General features: G+C 35.5%; 1 protein-coding gene across 1 annotated transcript in view; it reads left to right on the top strand.

The window, feature by feature from the left end:
* LOC148956180 (prolyl 4-hydroxylase subunit alpha-1-like) overlaps positions 1–24,241 on the top strand; it is a 71,817-nt gene that overhangs the window by 27,273 nt on the left and 20,303 nt on the right. Inside the window, exons 6-9 of the mRNA XM_089089635.1 lie at positions 13,166–13,381; positions 16,654–16,889; positions 20,732–20,843; positions 22,185–22,310. Of these exons, the coding sequence (XP_088945761.1) occupies positions 13,166–13,381; positions 16,654–16,889; positions 20,732–20,843; positions 22,185–22,310 (690 nt within the window). The remainder of the gene's footprint in view (positions 1–13,165; positions 13,382–16,653; positions 16,890–20,731; positions 20,844–22,184; positions 22,311–24,241) is intronic.

Below are 24,241 nucleotides of genomic sequence, written 5' to 3'. Positions count from 1 at the left end.
CACATACAAACACACAAACTAAAACGAACACACACACACACACACACACACAAAACTTACACATGCACTCGAAAACAAACAAGCACACACAAACATACAGGCACACAAAAACTTACACACACACACACACACACACACACAAAAAACTAACACACACACAAACACGAAAACACTAACACACACACTCCAAAAATTACACACACACACAAACTTACACACACACACACACACACAAACTAACACAAGAACACAAAAAAACTCACACACACACACGAACACAAAATAAGACACACACAAACACAAATAAACAAACTCACACACACACACACACGAAAACTTACACACACACGCCAAAACTTACACACACACAAAAACTTACACATGCACACGAAAACTTACACACACACACTAAAACTTACACACACACGTCAAAACTTACACACACACACACAAAAACTTACACACACACACACACACACACACACACACAAACTTACACACACACACACACACACACAAAAACTTACACATGCAAACGAAAACTTACATGCACACAAAAACACACATGCACACACACACACACACACACACACACACACACACAAAACTTACACACACACACACACACACGAAAACTCACACACACACGCACAAAACATACACACACACACACACACACACACACACACACACACACACACACACACAAAAACTTACACATGACACACAAAAACTCACACACACACGCACAAAAACTTACACACACACACACACACAAAACTTCACACACACACACACACGAAAACTTACACACAAACACCAAAACTTACACACACACACACACACACACACACACACACACACACAAACTTACACACACACACACACACACACACAAAAACTTACACACACACGCACACACACACACACAAACTTACAAACACAAGCCAAAACTTACACCACACACACAAAAACTTACACACACACACAAAACTTACATGCACACAAAAACTTACACACACACACAAAAACTTACACACACACAAAACTTACACACATGCACACACACACACAAAAACTTACACACACACACACGAAAACTTACACACACACACACACACCAAAACTTGCACACACACACACACAAAAACTTACACACACACACACACACACACACACACACACACACACACAAAAAAACTTACACATGCACACGAAAACTAACATGCACACAAAAACTTAAACACACACACACGAAAACTTACACGCACACGTCAAAACTTACACACACACAGAGCTTAGACACACAAAAACTTACACACACACACACACACAAAAACTTACACCCACACGCAAAAACTTACACACACACACACACACAAAAACTTACACACACAAAAACTTACACACACACACACACACACACACACACACACACACAAACACAAACACACACACACACACTAACACACACACACACAAAAACATACACACACAAGCGAAAAATTAGTCACAAACACACAAATACACACACTCACAAAAACTTACACAAACAAACACCAGTACACTCACGCAAACACTCTTACACACACACACACACACACACGAAAACTTATGTACACACATTAAAAATAGCAAATCACAGTTACATTGTCTTAATTTTTCAAATTTCTTTTTGAATTTATATCGTGAAATGAAAGAGTTGGAATATTTCAGTAGTGACTTGCTGTGCTTTACCTTCTCACAGTTACATTCTCTTGATTTTTCGAAGTTCATTTTGAATTTCTGTCATGAAATGCAAGAGTTGGAAAATTGGGGTCTTAGTCCACCAGCTCAGTATTGGGGACCCAGTCCACCAGCCTGAACGGTGGAAATTCACTAGCTCAGAATTGGGGTCATAGCCCACCAACCTGAATGGTGGAAATCCACTAGCTCAATATTGGGGTCTCAGTCCACCAGCCTGAATGGTTGAAATTCACTAGCTCAGACTTAGGGTCATAGTCCACCAGCCTGAATGGTGGAAATTCACTAGCTCAGAATTGGGGTCTTAGTCCACCAACCTGAATGGGTGAAATTCACATTAGACGAGGTTAAGTGCGCACACACACACAGAGAGAGACGAATAACACACAGGGACAACACACACACAAAGAGACGACACCTAACCTTTTCCGGCGAGTATGGTTAGGTTAGGTTAGGCTAGATTAAGTTAGGTTAGGTTAAGTTAGGTTAGGTTAGCCCACGTACGCTTCACTTAGGTTAGCTTAGGTTAGGTGAGAGACAGGCAAAAAGTTAGGTGTATGATTAGGTTAGGTTAGGTTAGATTAAGTTAGGTTAGGTTAAGTTAGGTTAGGCTAGGTTAGCCTACGTACGCGCGCGTACGTAGGCCTAACCTAAGCTAACTTAACCTAACCTAACTTAATCTAACCTAACCTAACCTAATCATACACCTAACTTTTTGCCTGTCTCTCACCTAACCTAAGCTAACCTAAGTGAAGCGTACGTGGGCTAACCTAACCTAACTTAACCTAACCTAACTTAATCTAGCCTAACCTAACCTAACCATACTCGCCGGAAAAGGTTAGGTGTCGCCTCTTTGTGTGTGTGTTGTCCCTGTGTGTTAGACGTCTCTCTGTGTGTGTGTGTGCGCATTTAACCTCGTCTAATGTGAATTTCACCCATTCAGGTTGGTGGACTAAGACCCCAATTCTGAGCTAGTGAATTTCCACCATTCAGGCTGGTGGACTATGACCCTAATTCTGAGCTAGTGAATTTCCACCATTCAGGCTGGTGGGCTGAGACCCCAATAGTGAGCTAGTGAATTTCCACCGTTCAGGCTGGTGGGCTATGACCCCAATTCTGAGCTAGTGAATTTCCACCGTTCAGGCTGGTGGAATGGGTCCCCAATACTGAGCTGGTGGACTAAGACCCCAATTTTCCAACTCCTGCATTTCATGACAGAAATTCAAAATGAACTTCGAAAAATCAAGAGAATGTAACTGTGAGAAGGTAAAGCACAGCAAGTCACTACTGAAATATTCCAACTCTTGCATTTCACGATAGAAATTCAAAATGAAATTTGAAAAATTAAGACAATGTAACTGTGATATGGTAGTTTTCGTGTGTGTGCATAAGTTTTCGTGTGTGTGTGTGTAAGTTTTTGTGCGTGTGTGTAAGTTTTTGTGTGTGTGTAAGTTTTTGTGCGTGTGTGTAATTTTTTGTGTGTGCGTATGTTTTCGTGTGTGTGTGTAAGTTTTTGTGTGTGTGTGTGTGTAAGTTTTTGTGTGTGGGTGTAAGTTTGTGTGTGTGTGTGTGTGTGTGTGTGTGTGTGTAAGTTTTGTGTGTGTAAGTTTTTGTGTGTGTGTGTGTTAGTTTTTGCGTGTGTGTGTAAGTTTTTGTGTGTGTGTGTGTGTAAGTTTGTGTGTGTCTCAGCTATTGTGTGTGTGTGTAAGTTTTTAAGTGAGAGTGTATTTGTTAGTGTGTGTGTGTTTAGTTTTTTTTGTGAATGTTAGTTTTATTTTGCTTTTGTAATTGTTTTTGTGTGGTTTGTTGTTTGTGTTTGTTTTTGTGTGTGTGTGTGTGTGTGTGTGTTTGTGTGCAAGTTTTGGTGTGTGTGTGTGTAAGTTTTAGTGTGTGTGTGTGTAAGTTTTTGTGTGTGTGTGTAAGTTTTTGTGCGTGTGTGTAAGTTTTGTGTGTGTGTGTGTAAGTTTTTGTGTGCATGTAAGTTTTTGTGTGCATGTAAGTTTTTGCGTGTGGGTGTAAGTTTTTGTGTGTGTGTAAGCTTTTGTGTGATCTAAGTTTTTGTGTGTGTATGTAAGTTTTGTGTGTGTGTTTTTTTGTTTTTGTGTGTGTGTGTGTGTTTGTGTGTGTGTGTGTGTGTGTTTGTGTGTGTGTGTGTAAGTTTTTGTGTGTGTATGTTTTGGTGTGTGTGTGTAAGTTTTCGTGTGTGTGTGTGTGTGAAGTTTTGTGTGTGTGTGTGTGTGTGTAAGTTTTTTGTGTGTGTGTGTGAGTTTTTTGTGTTCATGTGTAAGTTTTTGTGTGTGTGTGTGTGTGTGTGTGTGTGTAAGTTTTTGTGTGTGTGTAAGTTTTGGCGTGTGTGTGTGAGTTTTCGTGTGTGTGTGTGTGTGTGTAAGTGTGTTTGTGTGTGTTTGTGTGTGTGTGTTTATGTTTTTGTGTTCTTGTCATTTTTTTTGTTCATTTTTTTGTTCGTTTGCATTTGTATTTTTTTGTGTGTGTGTGTGTGTGTGTGTGTATGTTTGTGTGTGTGTGTGTGTGTGTGTGTGTAATTTTGTGTGTGTGTGTGTGTGTGTGTAAGTTTTGAGGTGTATGTGTAATTTTTCATGTGTGTGTGTGTAATTTTTCGTGTGCATTTTTAATTTTTTTTGTGTGTGTAATGTTTGGGGTGTGTGTGTGCTATTTTTCGTGTGTGTGTGTGTGATTTTTTTTTATGTGTGTGTGTGTGTGTGTTTGTTTTTGTGAGTGTGTGTGTTTGTGTTTTTTTGTGTTAATGTGTTTGTTTGTGTGTGTGTGTGTGTGTGTATTTGTTTTTTTGTGTGTTATTTTTTGCGTGTGTGTGTTAGTGTTTTCTTGTGTGTGTGTGTGTTAGTTTTGTGTGTGTGTGTGTGTGTGTGTGTGTAATTTTTTGTGTGCTTGTAAGTTTTTGTGTGGTTGTTAGTTTTCGTGTGCTTGTGTTTGTTTTTGTGTGTGTGTGTGTGTGTGTGTGTGTGCGTGTAAGTTTTTGTGTGTGTAAGTTTTTGTGTGTGTGTGTTATTTTTTTTGTGTGTGTGTGTTTTTTTGTGTGTGTTTGTGTGTGTGTTTGTATGATGTTTGGCATGTGGTTTTTTGTTTTTTTTGTGTTCTTGTTTTTGTTTGTGTGTGCGTGTGTGTGTGTGTGTGTTTTAGTTTTTTTGTGTGTTTTATTTTTTGTGTGTGTGTGTGTGATTTTTCGTTTTTGTGTGTGTGTGTAAGTTTGTGTGTGTGTGTGTGTGTGTGTGTAAGTTTTTGTGTGCATGTAAGTTTTTTTGTGCATGTAAGTTTTCGTGTGCATGTGTAAGTTTGTGTTTGTGTGTGTGTGTGTGTTTTTTTTTGTTTTTGTGTGTTTGTGTGTGTAAGTTTCGTGGTGTGTGTGTGTAAGTTTTTGTGTGTGTGTGTAAGTTTTCTTGTGTGTTTGTGTGTTTTTGTTCATGTGTGCGTGTGTGTAATTTTGTGTGTGTGTAAATTTTTGTGTGTGTGTAAGTTTTTGTGTCGTCTAATGTGAATTTCGACCATTCAGGCTGGTGGACTAAGACCCCAATTCTGAGCTAGTGAATTTCCACCATTTGGGCTGGTGGACTAAGACTCTAATACGGAGATAGAGAATTTCCACCATTCAGGCTGGTGGACTGAGACCCCAATATTGAGCTAGTGGATTTCCACCATTCAGGCTGGTGGACTAAGACCCCAATTCTGAGCTAGTGAATTTCCATCGTTTAGGCTGGTGGACTGGGACCCTAATACTGAGCTGGTGAACTAAGACCCTAATTTTCCAACTCTTGCATTTCATGACAGAAATTCAAAATGAACAAGTCTGAAATAGCAAACTAGTCATCCCAAACTATTGGTTTCAGACAACAAACACCTATGATGGACTAAGAATTCTAGCTCTGAAAAGTTCAAATAGTAAACTACACATTCCCAAATCATAATTTTCTGACAACACACACCTATGAACGGCTATGAAACCTAGTTAATAAAAGCCGGAAATAGCAAATTAACCATCTCAAATCACAAGTTTTAGACATCATTCACCTATGAATCGCTAAGAAATCCAGCTCGGAAAAGTCAAAAAATAGCAACCCACACATCCCAAATCATAGGTTTAAGACAACACATACCTATGAAAGACTAAGAAATCTAGCTTAGAAAAGCCCGAAATAGTAATTTACATATCCCAAATCCTGGGTTTCAGACAACACTCACCTATGAACGGCTAAGAAACCTAGCTCAGAAAAGTCAAAAATAGCAAACTAGTCACCCCAAACTATAGGTTTCAGACAACAAACACCTATGAAAGGCTAAGAAATTCAGCTCAGAAAGGTCAAAAGTAGCAATCCACCCATCCCAAATCATAGGTTTCAGACAACACACACCTAGGAAAGACTAAGAAATCCCACTCAGAAAAGCCCGAAATAGTAATTTACATATCCCAAATCATAGGTTTCAGACATCATTCACCTATGAAAGACTAAGAAACCTTAGCTCAGAAAAGCCTGAAATAGCAAAACTACTCATCCCAAACTAGAAGTTTCAGACAACAAACGCCTATGACGGACTAAGAGTCATAGCTCTGAAAAGTTCAAATAGCAAACTACACATCCCAAATTATAAGTTTCAGACAACACACACCTATGAACAGCTAAGAAATCCTTCTCAGAAAAGCCTGAAATAGCAACCCACACATCCCAAATCCTAATGTTCTGACAACACATACCTATGAAAGGCTAAGAAACCTAGCTCAGAAAAGTCAAAAATATCAAACTACACATCCCAAATCATAGGTTTCAGACACTACACACCTATGAAAGACTAAGAAATCTAACTCAGAAAAGCCCGAAATAGTAGTTTACATATCCAAAATCATAAGTTTCAGACAGCATTCACCTATGAAATACTAAGAAACCTTAGCTCTGAAATAGCCAACTACTCATCCCAAACTAGAAGTTTCAGACAACAAACACCTATGAGTGACTAAGAATCCTAGCTCTGAAAAGTCCAAAAAGCAAACTATACCTCCCAAATCATAGGTTTCATACACCACACACCTACGAAAGACTAAGAAATCCGGTTATGAAAAGTCGGAAATAGCAAATTAACCATCCCAAATCATAGGTTTCAGTCAACACACACCTACGAATGGCTAAGAAATCCAGCTCAGAAAAGTCAAAAAAATAACAACCCACACATCCCAAATCATAGGTTTCAGACACCACACACCTACGAAAGACTAAGAAATCCGGTTATGAAAAGTCGGAAATAGCAAATTACATATCCCAAATCATAGGTTTCAGACAACACTCACCTATGAACGGCTAAGAAACCTAGCTCAGAAATGTCAAAAATAGCAAACTAGTCATCCCAAACTATAGGTTTCAGACAACAAACACCTATGAAAGGCTAAGAAATCCAGTTCAGAAAAGTCAAAAGTAGCAATCCACCCATCCCAAATCATAGGTTTCATACAACACACACCTATGAAAGACTAAGAAATCCAGCTCAGAAAAGTCAAAAATAGCAAACTACACATCCCAAATCATCGGTTTCAGTCAACACACACCAACGAAAGACTAAGAAATGTAGCTCAGAAAAGTCAAAAATAGCAAACTATTCATACCAAACTATTGGTTTCAGACAACATTCACCTAGGAAATACTAGAAAACCTTAGCTCAGAAAAGCCTGAAGTAGCAAACTATACATCCCAAATCATAATTTTCTGACAACGCATACCTATGAAAGGCTAAGAAATCCAGCTCAGAAAGGTCGAAAATAGCAAACTACACATACCAAATCACAGGTTTCAGACAACTCGCACCTATGAAATACTAATAAATCCAACTCAGAAAAGACCAAAAAGCAAACTATATATCCCAAATCATAAGTTTCACTCAACACACACCAATGAAAGGCTATGAAACCTAGCTCATAAAAGCCTGAAATAGCAAACTACTCATCCCAAAGTATTGGTTTCAGTCAACACACACCTACGAATGGCTAAGAAATCCTGCTCAGAAAAGCCTGAAGTAGCAAACTACACATCCCAAATCATAGGTTTCAGACAACTCACATCAACGAAAGACGGGTGCTCGGGGAGAGCCTTTGAGGGTCTGGGGGTCCTTTGAGGGCGGGTGGTCGTTGGGGAGCGCGGGGGGACCTTGGGGTACGTGGGGGTTGGGGTTGGGGGTCCGGGGATGGCATTTGGGGGTCGGGGTGGGCTTTTGGGTGCCGGGGGGACATTTGGGGACCGGTGGTGGGCCTTAGGGGCGCCGGTGGCCCTTTGGGAGCCCGGGGGACCTTTGAGGACCATGGGGGGGCATTTGGGGCAGTTGGGGGCCGGTGGAGGACCTTTGGGACCCCGTTGGGCGTTTGGGAGCTCGATGGGCCTTTGGGGGGCCCGGGGTGGGTTTTGGGGGGGCTGGGTGGGCCTTTGGGGGCGCCGGTGGCCCTTTGGGAGCTTGGTGGGTCTTTGTGGGTCTGGGGGGACAGTTGGGGGCCTGGGGGACATTTGGGGAGCGGTGGAGGGCCTTTGGGAGCTTGGGGGGGGGGCTTTTGAGGACCGGGGGCTTCCTTCGGGGTTGGGGTAGGAGGATTGGAACCCTTTGGGGTTGGGTTAGAGGACCTCACAACACTGTTCAAATGAAACTTGTGTATTATAACGACCACAGAGTTTCACCTTTAAATTCTCTTCTAAAATCTCTTCAAAAATCTTCTTTTAAAATGTCTCTATCTGTTTCGCTGAAATAGTTCCATAACCTGTCTAAAATGGTTTCGCCCAAATAATCCCTAAACGCAAATTCAGCGTGTTCCTTTGTTATTGGCATCTCTGTGCTAATGCATTTCAAATTAATATGAAACCTTCTCGCGCGCTAAAACAATTCATCGCTAAGATGTTTCTTGCCTAATTGTTTCCATGGCCTGTGGTTATTAATATCCTTTGGAGTTCGACCAGTAGAACTGTTCCCGAGGCAAAGACATTAATGATTTTGGATCTATTCCTGGAGAAATGTTTCTAGGCGAAAATTTTTAAAGTCTGACAGATGATGTCATTGATTGATTGATCTGTCAAGAAAGGGAAAATTAATTAGTTGTTTCTAAGGGGAATTATTGATTCACGATAGGTGAATTGAGGTCGACAGCACAGGTGTTCTGACTCGTGACAGCATCACTTGGTTTATGGTTTTCTCTGTGAGAAAGTTCCTGTTTTTCAAATTCTCACTGACAAAAACCATAAAAACATAAAAAAATGTGGGAAAGCTCTTATTTTTAAAATTCTCACTGACAAAAACCATGAAACTATACATAATTTAGACAAAATTCATGTTTTTCCAAGTGACAAAGATACTTTTTTTTCATTCTCACTGACAAAAACCATAAACCACGTGGTGATGGTGTTAAAAAAAGTTATAGGTGGCAGCAGGGGTGCGTGACACGAGTTATAGGGTCACTTCTACTAAGATCTTGGTACATTTTCTTAGAGGTTTCGGCAGTTTCTTTTTTTTCGTTAAGATTTGTCAAATATTACTTGTAAATTGTACAAGCAAGTCAGAAACTAGTAGCCAACTTACCAATTGTCTACTGTAGCCACCAATGCTTTTCTTGATTTTTATCATTTATATTTACTCAAGTTCAATATATATATATATATATATATATATATATATATATATATATATATATATATATATATATATATATATATATATATATATATATATATATATATATATATATATATATATATATATATATATATATAGAGAGAGAGAGAGAGAGATATATATATATATATATATATATATATATATATATATATATATATATATATATATATATATATATATATATATATATATATATATATATATATATATATATATATATATATATATGTATATATATATATTGAAAAAGTATTGAGTATCTTCCGCTAGGTTTTCCAGAGCCCAAGTTTTCCCATATGAAGTAACTGTAAGGCGCATGTTTATTTTTTAATATAACTTACATAAAACACGCTATAGTCAGCATAACTAAAATAAAACATTCCAGTGTTCGAACCTTTTTAATAGTCGTAAGTGATTGGAGGAGAACTAATGCCCCTCTCACGCCCACCATTTACCCAAATATATCCAATCAAAATTTTGAGATAGACATTTTGTTCAACGTAGTTAAAAGTTATGGAAATTAGGTCTTTGCCAGCGTTGTCTTAGAAACTTCAATAAGGGCTCATTCAGTTGGGAATTGAGAGGTTTAGTACCCTTTTTAATAGTCAGAGGTGATCGGAGGGCAAATACCCCCCCCCCGTCCATCATTTCCCCATACCCTTCCGATCCACATTTTGATATAGCCATTTTGTTGAACGAAGTTGAAAGGTCTTGAAATTATGTTTTTGAGTATGACAACCCTCTCACAGCCCTCAGGGCTAAGGTTATAAGTTATGCCCTGGGGGCATATAATATTTTTTTGTATAGAAAGTGTTGTCATAAAAACTTTAAAAAGGGCTCTTTCGATTGGAATTTGAGAGGGCTACTGCTCTTTTTAATAGTCGAAAGTAATCGGAGAGAGAATCCCCCCCCGCGTCCATCATTTCTCCAAACATTTCTGATCAACATTTTGATAAGGTCATTTTGTTCAACGTAGTTGAAAGGTCTGGAAATTATGTATTTGAGGATAACAACCCCCTCCCCCATAGGCCCCATGATAACGGTCTTGAGTTCCGTCCTTATAGCATATATCGTTCTTATAGATATTTTTGTTGCAAAAGGTTCAAAAAGGGCTCGCTCGACTCTGTATTGAGTAGGTTTGTGCATTGCTTATTAGTCGAAAGTAACCAGTTGGCCAATGCCCCCCTCACGCCTATCATTTACCAAAACACTTCCAATCAAAATTATGATGCAGCCATTTTGTTCAGCCTATAAAAAAGGTCCGGAAATTAGGTCTTTGAGGATAGACATAATAATCCTCAGGGCAAGGGTTGTAAGGTATGCCCTGGGGACATATAGGGTTTTTTAAAGAAGGTGTGGTCATATAAACTTCGGAGGGGGCTCATTGGATTGGTAATGAGACGCTCAATTGTTATTCTTAAGAGTCAATGTAATCAAAAGGCAGATACCCTCTCCCCCTACACGCAGATTATAGTGTCCCGAAATGTATTTGCCATGAGCTTTGAGACTTATGTTCTATTCAAAAGAGTTAAAATATTGTCTGAAAAGACATTTTAGATCGATACAAACCCAGGTATTAGGGGCAAGCTTTGTAATTTATGCTCAGGGGATATTAAAGGTTTTTATGGAAGGTATGATTGTCTAACTTTAAAAGTTGGTTAGACTTGTCCCTTCAAAAAAACAATGTCAATAGAAAACAAACAGAAATTAATCAAAAAACCTTTTGCATAAAATAAGTTTTTTTCAAAAAAAGTAAAGAACTCCATTAAACCAAAAATGAACAAAAATAGAATCAGATAATCTACCAAGCATATAACTACCACAAATCAGTATCAATAAAGAAATGAAACCCAAAACAAACAGAAATTAAAATAAGTCAAATTCAAAACGAGCAGAAATTAAACTGAGTAGGGTTCTAAACCCTAGGCTTTCTAAAAGCCAGAATTAATTTGTACTTTACTGAAAAAAATTTTGTTAATGTTTTCACTTTCATAACTTTGAGAAATCAAAAATTCATTAAGATTATAGGAATAAATATCAACATATGTATATTAAACTGACAATGCACATTGTTTTCAGTAAATTTATTTGAATTTTTTCAGTAATGTACAAATTATATTCTGGCTTTTTGAAAGCATAGGGTTAGAACCCTACTCAGATTAATTTTTGCTCGTTTTGAGTTTGAATTAATTTAATTTATGTTATTTTGGAGTATAACAAACTACTGTAATCTAATGTAAAGGTCGTATAATAAAATTTATAATGTTAAATTTGAACATACCCCTGAATGTCTTTAATGTGTAATATTTCAAAACTGTAACTGAAACCTTTTCTATTTCATTTTTAAAATCCTATTTGCCACTGAACGTTTTCTTTATTTTTTCTTCATCTATGGTCTTCTGCCGTCATCAATTTTCAGAGTTTGGTGTGTAAATAAACAAACAAAAGCAACTGATATCATCGAACCTTGCCGAGTAAAGTAACAAATTCAATTATTTAAACGTAAATGGAACATTAGCTACATTCTTGTCCAATCTAAGCTTCCGTATTATTCTGACCTTGACTAGTTTCAACGGTATTGTATTAAATTATTATAACCATTCCATTTTATTGCAAATTGATAAAGCATTTACAATTGTCAAATATGTATTGACGTGTAGAAACCAGTCTTCTGTAGATCACGAACAACCTCTTGAATGTTACGAGTTGGTACGAGGGGGTAACATCTCCCCCTGTAAAGTTTAATTTGGTTTGTTACATGGGTTAAGATCGATCTTGCACCGCTCAAACCTAAAAAAACGAAACTATCAAAATAACATTAGTTCTACTGCCCCCTTAAGCCCCTAGGGCTCAGAACTTTACTTGTGCTTTACTAACAACAAAATATATTTTTTTCAGCAGTTTCTCATTTATTAATATATTACAAAATATAAATAAAAATCCTGATATTTTCAGGGATTATTATCGTTGTATTTTAAGTAACCTGTATACTGTCATTAGCTTTTTCCTCTAATCTTGACCATTATTGCGATTTTCATTGTTTTTGTCAACTGACAACTTTTTCAGCTGTCTTGACAACTCAATACTCACTGTTCAAAACATATGTCGTCCTCAGTAATACTCAAATAACACTAAAGCCCTTTACAGGGCTTGAGAAGGGGGTACCCTTAATCTTATCAGCAACACCTCCTAATAGGATACTTTGACTACCCTTTTGATTTATTTTGTTGTTGTCGTATAGCTGTTGATGTTAAGAAATGCAAAAAAAAAAAAATACTGCTCGAAATACAAATCTTTTTCAGTTAAACGAAACTCTTTCCCTAAAAATGCTTGGGGGAGGGGCGATAGCCTTACCCTTATTTTATATAATTTCTGTTCATTTTAAGTTTAAGTAACTAATTATCGTATTTGGTCCTCTTAGATTTCATCTATAGCAGTTTGTGTTAACTTTACTTTCGATGCGATTACTTATTTTAATTTTTGTTCATTTGGAGTTTAAGCTAGTTCCTAGTAATTTCTGTTGGTTTTCATCTTGAGTTTATGTTTGCTCGTTTCGGATTTAATATGGATTTTTAATTTGCTTTGGAAAAGTTTTTTTTGTAAACTATTTTTATGTTATTTTAGCATTTGAGGAACGTTTGAAATAGAATTGTACGTTATGATAGTATAAAATCCGCCTTTTCCGATTACTGTTCAATTCCAAGTTTAACTGTTAAAATTTTCCAAAATAAAATTAAGAACTTTCTTTTAGCATGACCAAGTTCTTGAGAAAAAAGGACCCCTGGGAAAAGGATGGCGAACTAACACAGAGCCATTCAACAAGAAAAAGTATAAAGCAAAAAGCGTTAAATCTTCTCCCAAAACAAGAGAAGAAATTGAAGACCTAATACCAACAAATGCAACAACATTATCTGAACAAGACGAACTTGAAATATTTCACCGACTTTGCAGGGGTGAACAAATCAGGGTAAGTTTACATCAAGGTGAAAACTTATTTTATAGTATAAGAACACTACATTTTTTCATATATAAATGTGCTATGGGTAAATACAACATTTCACAATTACTTCACAGCTACTTAGTGAGGACATACCTACTACTCCTACCATTAACTTGCACACGCTTCTCCTCAAAAGCAATCTGTTCAATGCTTCTACCTTTATCAATAGCAGAGACAATGTATTAGCTGATAGGCTTTCTGTACCGGAAACTTTCTGTGGTACTACTTTCTGTAATAGAAAGACACATTTTTTGCGTTAAGAAGTTAGTATTTGACAAGGTGTCTTTCTAGTCATCCCACCTCCTTATCAGTTTGATCAAACAAAAATAAACAATTTTTTTAACTGAAAGTAAATAGCGACATTAAAGTTTAAAACGAGAGAAAATTGTTCCGCATAAGAGAAGGATACCCCGTCATTGACCTTAACTCTTTCCGCTAAGTTTATATCAGTATAGTAAGCTGAAATCATAGGTAAGCTGAAATAATTTATAAATGCAACAAATGTAGTTAATGAGTAATTGAATGTGTTTATTTACCATTTGCCTTTCAAAACATTTGAACTGAAAACTTTACTGTAATACCAAATGCTCATTAATAAACTGTCCCATTATGAGAACAATATGACAAAATGCTTTTCGTCCCTTGCCCTTGCACTTGAGCTGTCGTTCTTAGACCATTGGGGACAAAACGTTGCGTTAGCATAAAGAGCAAGGATTTAAGGAAGGGGAAGCCCTCTCATATACCGAATAATTCCTGTTCGTTTCATGTTTCTATGTCGCTCTTTACTTTCATCTGAGAAAACTTGATTATTTTAATTTATTTTTCTTTCAGCTTTAATTTCATGCCCAGGGTTTCCTTAAACACAAGGTGGATTACCGTCCCCTGAATTTCCACTCTTTAAATCTAAGTTTCGCTTTTTTAGAGCAATGTCAGAGGTAGTGCTCTAGTATTGCCTATACTAAAGAGCCATAAGGCTTCAATGTATTATTTTTTTCCCTAGACCCACTTCATATGGAAGGGGCGGTCGTAGAGATTTTGGAGGGATCAACGCCTTTTTAGCTGCCCTTCCCCCAAAGATATACAATTAAAATTTGAGACAGTTATTTTGATTATATTAGTCTAAAGGTTATATATCTATGCCTCCGGGGATGACCCGACTCCCACAGCCTTTGGGGTAAGGATTAATGTTCATCATGTCAAAAAAGTATATTTGCTATAAATGAGGAATGACTAAGGGTATTTAGTAGAAAACCTTTAGAGGCCGCTGTGGGGGAGGGATGTTGCGCTAAACAACAAGACAGCATGTGCATCCAGGTTGTATAAAGCGTGTGTCACAAATATCTCAGGAACAGCTAAGGGTATTAGGTTGAAAATAACAGTAAACGTCGATTGGGATGTTGAACAAAGTTGAAAGACATTGGCTAAGGGAATTCAGTTGTAACTTTCGGGGAATGCTTGGGGGGATGTTGAACCAAGATAGCATCAAAACTTCCTAGGCTTATCTATGTAGTTATAATGGCGTATCTGCAATATCTCAGGTATGGCCAGGGTACAAATTAGCAGGCTAAAGGACCCGTCTGAAACTTTGGGGAGTTTCGGACGGCAACACAGGGCGGGAGGACCAAAAGTTTGTATTGATGAGTGTATTGGTCTCAAAACAAAAGAAACCTCAACCAAAAACAAATATAGTTGCATTGATTCTTGTTCTATTTTCATTTTTTTTTTTTTTTTTTTTTTTTTTGTAGAAAACGAGTCAGAACTATTTTTAATTAATGAGCTAAAAATACATTTATTTGAACAAAAAATAAGTTGAAAGGATATAATACAATTCGTCAATAAAATATTTGCCTATAATCAAAGTTTTAAGATGATGGGGGTCAGTATGGCTTCAGCACTATAGGAGGCCAAATTTAAGTGGGGTTCAATTCACTCTATTCGAATAATATTCATCTACCAATCCATCCAAAGTTTTAACTATTCTTAAAACTTGTATCAAATTTTGTTCAAAACATAAATAGCCAGTCAAAATATAAAATCTCATTTAAGAAAAGTGAAAAAAAATTCTACAAATATGTTTTTTATTAGCAAATAAAAAAACAAATGTCAATTAAAATGCAGATAAATTGTTAAAAACTTTTTCCAGATAGCAAGTTTTTCAAAGAAAGAGCTGTATTTATCAAACAATAACCAAAAATAAATTCTAATTACAATTCAAATGTTAACCAGGAAGAAAACTATATCAATAAATAATTGAAAGCTTAAATGAAGAGAAATTTAAACGAATAATGAGACAAATTTAAGACGAACGGAAACTACCACAAACAGGAATAAGGGTAGGTAGCTAGTAGGGTCAGCGTCATAATAGTCTAAGCGTCACTTGCACATTATTGAAAACAGAGTATGTTTAAAAAGTTGATTTCCGGAAATCAGTGTTAGTATCTTTAATGCAGTCTGTTTACTTCCATTAGTTCTTTTTAGCTTCTGCAGATATTAGATTTTTTTTTTGCCCTTCTTGGCAGAAAAATCATTCCCCCCCCCCCTTGCCAGAAGAAAAGCTAATTCTTATGGGCATCCTTGATATCAAAAATTAATTTTAAAGAACTAAAAATATTAAGATCTATTATACAAAGCAAACCTTAGGGTTTGTATCTCATCCATAGGTATTAGTTATGTGAATCAATCTTCGGTAGTCCACGCCATAACCATAGTGCATACGTGTTCTCTCGGAATTGTAAAGCGTTGACTGAGTAGTTCAGCTACGATCGTTTTTGGCTTCAGAACAGCTTTGCATATGAAAAGGTTTTTTATAAAAAATAGTACGTCTGGAGACAATGGCGTATGAAGGGGTACAACCTTAGGGCCAGCCCCCAACCCCAAAGTTGCTAAACTTTCTTTAATTTCTGGGCACTTATCATTAAGATTATAAAATAAAATTTGTTTTTTTTGGTTCGATCCCCCTTAAAAAAAAAAAAAAAAAAAAAAAAAAAAAAATCAAAACCTAAGTACACGCCTGCATGGAGATACATATAGTTGTTAGATGTGAAGTGATTTTTATCTCTACCATTTTCTGTGCACTTGTCGGTAGCTAAAATCTTTAAAAGGCATTATTTTTTCCTGATATCCAATATTGAGAGTAATTTTATTTTCAGATTTTGTGTTAGTGGCATGACCCACCGGCTTGGAACACATTTATCTATCTATCCAGGTTTGACTCAATTATTTTACCTTCCTAATTTTAGACAGATATGCAGCTGAAAGATTTGCACTGTAAGTTATTCAAGCCACACCCGTATTACTACTTACAACCAATCAAACTGGAGGAAATGTCCAAAAGTCCCATTATAACGGCAATGAAAGACTTTATGACGGATAAAGAAATGTCAGCACTGAAAACTGCAGCTAAGAATCTACAACGGTCACAACACACTAGCCGATTTGGTGGCTATCAAGCTAGTGATAAAAGAACGAGCAAACAGTAAGACCTTTTCGAGCTATTAGAAAAGAGAATTATTAGTGACAGTGGTAGCCAGGTTGAAGTGAAAAAAAAAACTAATACTGCACCAAATCGGAGTGTTGCTATCCTTCCTTCAATCGTTTTGTAAATGTAATCCTAGAATTTTCTTTTACTTGAAATTCCAAATATTTAATACAGAAAGGAAATGAATGGGATAGAGATAATTGTTAATATGTATTTAAGCAGCTAGTGTCTCCTCACACTTCCTTTCAAGGGTTTTCTGAAATAGTGGAGAGGATTTAAATTTATTAGGAGGGGTTTAAGTTTAGTAGTGAGATCAATTAAGTATATGTGAAATTTCATGAAACGACATCGTTTTAGACGATGGGGAAAGGTCAACACCCTTTTAATTATCCTTAGTGAAAATTGTGGTAATCCCTAAGGGAACTCGAGCTAATTTATGGGCTGTTGTACCTAACACGCCAAAAAGTTACGGATAGGGCTGCACTTAAATGCCAGAAGCCTCTTAGATAATTTGAAATGACGCCGTTTTCAAGGGGTTTCGAGTTGTCTTTCGTGATTCCCATATGTTTGATTTCATAACATTATGTTGGTATCAAGACTAATTGAAATAATAGTTATCATTCTTGAATCAACTACAAATGGCAATTTTTTTTCATTGCACAGTTTTTTTTAAAACGCATCTTTAAATTTTTGGTTACTATGGGCCGTGGTCTATTCGTAACTAGGTTGCCGCTGTTGAGACAACCATGATTTCCTTCTCTTGGAAAAATTTCAACTTTTTTTCCAGAAACATAAAAAAAGCTGTTTGAACGTATTTGATTGCATAACATTTTATAAAAGGTTCAAGGAGGTCAACATAAAGCCAAAATAATAGCGAAAGTGTTTACTTGTTTCAAGCACCCCTACCAAAGCTTGAACTCATACAAAGAGGAGGGTTGTATGCTTAAATCTCTTAATTATTAGCTCCAATTAATTCTGGAACATACTTACCCTAATTAAACTATAATTACATAAAAATGCCTGTCTGGTCACTGTAGACTTTTTAATAATATTTCATCTCTAAATTTAATAGTTGTTACTGCTGGAATTTAAATTTATTTAATTAATATTTCAACCTTCTTCTGTCAAGATATAAAAAAAGAATTTCAAAGACACATTTCTTGGACGCTCTTATCGAAGACCAAAGACTAACATAGCCATAGCCGTGCTAGGTATAATAGACAACGGATATCATATACTGTCATTATGACTGGCACTGGGTGTCAGCACATGGTGGTAATTAGAAAAATAAAGCTTCACCAGCATCACATGATCTTGCATCAACTTTGTTGAGATCGGTTGTGCAATCATGTTTGATACTTCTGTTCAGCCACGATCTATAGACCAGTTTTGCCCATTTACGATTTTTTTATTTATTGAAAAAAGAGCAAGTCTTTGGATAAGAATAAACAGCCTTGATTAAACCAAAGGCCTATGCACACTAAATAACGCTATATTAAGTGATCTCAATACGTCTTTTCTCTTTGGGCGGATACGTTTCTCTATTTTAATAGATACGTTAAGACATCTATTAAAAAGTTTGGCAAAAAATCGTGCCCGTGAAAATAAAAAAGGTAAAATAATACTACTTATGGTTAAGACAAGGAAAAAAATATATATAATGCTGCTTATGGTTAGACAATGTTGCATATTTGGCTACTATAGAGTTTTAATGATACTGTGATTCTGTATTCGTTATTTATTTCTGCTAATACGTTTGATTTCCTTATTAAATTTTTGCATTTATTTCCTTTTGTGTTCGGCATCGAGCTCCTTACGTTTCAAATGTCAAAACTCAATTGGATTGCTCCTTATCATTTCTTGACTTCTCATTGGTTGTCACAGTAGCCACTCCTATAATTCTTCCAACTGGAAATCTAATAGTGCGTTCGAGCATGCCTTTTCCGACTTATTGGCTTAACACTAACTTCCACGGATGAAATCTATAAGAGATAACAAGGGTTGCCACCACGGTCAGTTCCTAAAGTGCTACAATTGCCCAAATTTATGTGCTACAGAACGTGCTACACTCAAAAAAATTTCTGCGTTATCACGGCTTGCGCCGCAATACGCGCACGGTCAGCTTAAATGTACTTAGATTAGTTCTTAGGTCAATTTTTTAATATTTTCTAACATATAGGAATAAAAATATAAACGTGGAAAATGTTGCTGATCAGAGCGCTGAATGGGAAAACGAACGCGCACGCGCATATCCCGTATTTAAATGTGTTTAGATTATTGCCACGCATAAAAAATGTTCTAAAATACAGTTTGATGTGAGACACAATGTGTCTACATTTTCAATTTAGTCATATAACAGAACAAGTGCCACATTCAATGTAGCACGTGCTGCATTACTACATATGATGAAAAAGCGCTATAATAGCACTTTTATGCTACAGTTAGTAACTCTGAAGATAACAAAAAAAATTTATCCGGCAACTTCTTTAACTATAACACTATGAACAACCAGGGGAATAATAAAATTAATCACATGCACTCCACAGTAGACATCGCTTATTTTCAAATCCCTTAAAGTGTATCACATTTTAACGTATAGGAATAAAAAAGTAAACATGCAAAAATGCTGCTGATCAGAGCGCTGAATAAGAAAATGTACGCGAACAAGCATATCCCGCATTTAAATGTGTTTAGATTGTTGCCACGCATAAAAAATGTTCTAATATACAGCTTGATGTGAGACACAATGTGTCTACACTTTCAATTTAGTCATGAAAATGTCACATATATACTGAAATAGCGCTATAATAGCACTTTCATGCTACAGGTGGCAACTCTGAAGATAACAAAAAAATTTATCCGGCAACTTCTTTAACTAAAACACTATGAACGACCAGGTGAATAATAACATTTATCATATGTACTCCACAGTAGACAGCTTATTTACAAATCCCTTAAAGTGTGCCACATTTCAAATTTACTGTAGCTTCTTGTTCTTTGCATATATTTTGTTATATTTTTTCTATTTTTAGAACATTGAATGGTACTTTTCTGTTATAGTGATCCCACTCAAAAAATGACGTTAGGTTAATCCTAATGGAAAATACCTAAACATGAAGAAAATATAATAATTTAGAAACAAATTTGGGCTTTTTTTGCACAATAGGGGGGATGGGGTAAAGTATATCGTGTCTGCATGCAAAATGTGTAAGCTACAATTATTCTGCATATTATTATAAACTATGAATTGTTTTGTAAGTTCATGCTGTCCAAATACTTTACGAATTTCAAATAAGAATTTCAAATTGACCGGCTATCTCAGAATTTTCAATCGATAGTAATTTTGCGCTAATTGAATCAAATATCCTAGCTCAGTGCCACAAAATGTCTAAAAACCACTTTGCTTTGCCAACATCTATTTGGCTTATTGAAAAGGGCACTGGAACGTTAATTTTTGTTCTAATAAGCCGCCTGCCGATTTTGTAGGATCATTGTTTCGACCCGATAACCCTTGAGCAGGAAATAAGAAAACGACCAAGTAAACACGAATCTGTGATTTTTCTTCTAAAAAAATACATTATTCCACACTTTTGTAGATGGAAGCCTGTTCAATCGGGTTCTCTGAAGATCCAGATCTGATGGTGTAATTTTCAAATTTGACCTTGAATAATTTTACGTATTTGGAATCACCATAAAAAGCAGATTATTTTAATATATACATTTCTATCAAAACCAATTTTTTTAGGGTTTCAGTTACCATTAGTAATGGCAGTTTTTTAGTTCAAAGTGTTTGACAGTAGCTAAATGCTCGTGGCAATTTTCGTTTTTGTTGATTTCAGAGCTTGGGTAACTCATAAGAACAACCCAATAATTAAGCGATTTACAGACAAAATTGGATGGGCAGTTAAATTAGATCCTTATCCTGAAAACTTTGGCTCCGAGTACTTTCAGGCAAGTAAATTATTTACATCCTTTTAATGTAAATCTTGACTGTGAGGATTATACTGCGAACATTTTTTTTTGTTACTATCAAGAGCTCACTCAACTTCGTTTTTTATTTTCTTTAAAATAAAAAATAATTTATGACAATAAAAAATGATTCTTCGGGGACATTAAATAGTAACGTTTGTAGCGGACATTAAGTTTCTAGCAGACATTAGATTCTAGTGGACACTTGCGAGTTTTCTAGCGTTTCTAGCGAACTTGATTTTTTTTTCAATTTAGAATTTTATCAACTTCTATTGAGTATTAAGCGTAATTTATCATTTTAAGTTAAAAATAGGTATTCATAGATCGAGAAATATTTTTTCGCTTGTGTTTTGCTAATTTTCTGTTTGCCATCGTTAAAAAGAATACGCAGTGAAAATTACTGCTACCTGTTCTCTTAGATTTGAAATACAGAAATTCATGTAGGTAGTGTTTCAATTTAGGTGCCGTATAGATTTTTTTTTTTATAACAATGTTGATATAGTGCTATCAAAATCGAAAAAAGAAATTAGCTTACCAAACAATTTTTATCGACAGAAATCAGTTTTTAGTTTAGCGTCTTTTTAGAGAGAAAAGGTAAATTAAAAAGCATAGAATATAAAGAAAGAGAAAGTAAAAGGAAGAAGCATAAAATTGTAAATACTCTTAGGCTTTTGCATTAAGTCGTATCTTAGCTAAATGTTTATAATCTTCAATTTCAGTTTTAATTTTTCTTTGTCGAAAGTTTGAATGCAGGCAAGCTCTTGATTACACAACCGCAAGACAGGCCTTTTAATTAGTTGAAGGGTCTGTTTGATCCAGTTAAGAAAGAATGAATAAAACTGAAGAGAGGATCTCTAAAAAACTTGTTTCGATGCTTAAATTCTGACATGCGTATTTTGATGTTATACGTCCAGTGTAATACTATACAGTTTTTTATTTACAGGTATATTTGTACTTGTTTTTTTACTTTCTTCTTTTATTCTTAAATAAGTTGATATATTTTTGGATCTTCTTTATTTGAATCACTTCTCATAATTTTGCCACAAAATACTTTAAAAGGATCCTAATAAATTTAATTTTATCTATTACATTTGATTCCTAATATTCTTCAGTTAACTCCAGACAAGTACACAGGGGTTTAGATCCACAAGCGGGACGTTTGGGCAGAAGTAGGGGATACTTGAAAAAAAAACATAAAAAGTAATCGTAAGAAACATACAAGGAACTATACGATAAACTCAGGATTCTAGGAGACACAATTCGTAAGCCATCCCCAGCGCATGTGCCTTATTCGCCCTAGCTTCTTAATTGGTCACTTTTCAGGTTGCAAATTACGGAATAGGAGGAAGATATGTTCCGCATACTGACTATGGTAACTCCAGCCCTTTGATGCCTGAAAAAGATTTACCGTTTCACAGTGGTGAGCGTATTGCAACATTTATGGCCTATGTAAGTATGACCAACTGAAAAAAAATTGTTTTACATATCGGACTAAAGAGTGGCATCAAAACTTAAAGCGAAAAGGGGAATATCGTATAAACAAGGAGCCCCCTTTCTTCAGATTCCCGCTGTTTACATTAAGGTTTTAGTATATGACCCCGAAGAGCATTTTATGATGTAACAAATGTAGTAGTGCAATAGTTTTACTCATGCATTCCCCTTAAAAGCATTAAGTATACTATAGCACTCTCAACCCCTGCTAAAAAAAATGCAAAACATTCAATGACCCCCTTCGAGGCTATCGAAGATTGTTTTAAAAACAAAATCACACCACTGTTGTGCTACAACATCCATTCAGGATGAAAAGACCAAATTTTGGTGTAGAAACTGGGGACTGAGGATTAGTAGCCCCTCTTTGCATGGGTATTTTCTTAACATTTTAGCATCGCTCTTTACTTTAATATGAGAAAATATGCTCTCCTTAAACATCTGACTTCTCAATGTATCCAGAACTATCCTAAATACGAGGGGCTGTCCCTCTTTACGGCAAGTTTACTTATTGTATAGCAATACATAAAAAATGTGGCCCCATTTAGATGTATTAATTAAAAAAAACTTTCCGAAAAATAAGTTTTTCAAAGAAAAGTAAAGGCCATTTTAAACTTAAGCTCAGCAGATACAAATGCCTTTGAAAATTTATCCTAAAAACGACCAGAAGTTTCTATTAAAGAATAAATGAAACCCAAAACGAATAGAAATTAAACAAAAAAACATAGCAAAAACATACAACAAGTAATAATATAAATGAATAAATAGATCTTAAAGCGAGTAATGCTTATATTGAATATGACTATCAAGATTAAAAAAAAAAAAATCCTATTGAAGCATAAATGAAACTTAAAACGAACAAAAATTAAATAAACAATCGATGCAAACAAACGTACAATAGACATTAATGTAAACTAATAAATAAATCTTAAAAGGAGTGGCACTTAAATTGAATATGCAAATCAAGCTTGAAACGAACAAAAATCACCATAAAAAAGAGTTTGGGTATGACCTCCTTCTCTCACTGTAAAAGTCTAAAACCTACTGCGTCAGTGGCGCTTTACTGAAAACCAATTTTATGACAAATATTTTTTTGTACTTCATATTGAAAGTAAACATTAAAATTATAGTAACATTTTGAACTGATGAGTTTTCAGCAATTAATATCATTATACATCAAATATTCAGTTTAATCTAGTAGCTCTTTTTAAAGTTTTTAAAGACGAATATAGTTTCCCTACAAACAAGTGTTTGGATACTGTCTCCATTCCTAACTGTAAATAAAAACCAAAAGCATTCTACGTTATTGGCGCTTAACTGAAAACGGACTATATTACAAATATTTTCTTTTCCAGTTCTTACAGTATTGAAAATAAAAATACAATTACAGTCAAAATAAATTCTTGAACTGATGGATCTTTCAACAATTAATATCATTAGCCTATACATCAAATATTCAATTTGATGTTGTTTATACTTCCCAAGACTATTCAAGACGCATATAGTTTTCAGTAAAGCGCCAATGACGCAGTAGGTTTTAGACTTTTACAGTGAGAAAAGGAGGTCATACCCAAACTCTTTTTTGTGGTAATTTTTGTTCGTTTCAAGTTTGATTTGCATAGTCAATTTAGGTTTCACTCCTTTTAAGACTTATTTATTAATTTACATTAATATCTATTGTATGTTTGTTTGCATTGATTGTTTATTTAATTTCTGTTCGTTTTAAGTTTCATTTATGCTTCAATAGGAAAAAATTTTTTTGTTTTAAGCTTGATATTCAACTTCAATCTAAGCATTACTTGCTATAACATCTATTTATTCATTTATATTATTACTTGTTGTATGTTTTTGCTATGATTGTCTATTTAATTTCTGTTCGTTTTGGGTTTCAT

Source organism: Artemia sp. Qi Xiang Cuo, chromosome 1 (genome assembly GCF_049724085.1).
Source record: "Artemia sp. Qi Xiang Cuo chromosome 1, ASM4972408v1, whole genome shotgun sequence".
Classification (NCBI taxonomy): Eukaryota; Metazoa; Arthropoda; class Branchiopoda; order Anostraca; family Artemiidae; genus Artemia; species Artemia sp. Qi Xiang Cuo.
The sequence above is the reverse complement of the archived record's forward strand: the minus strand, read 5'-3'. Positions and strand labels throughout refer to the sequence as shown.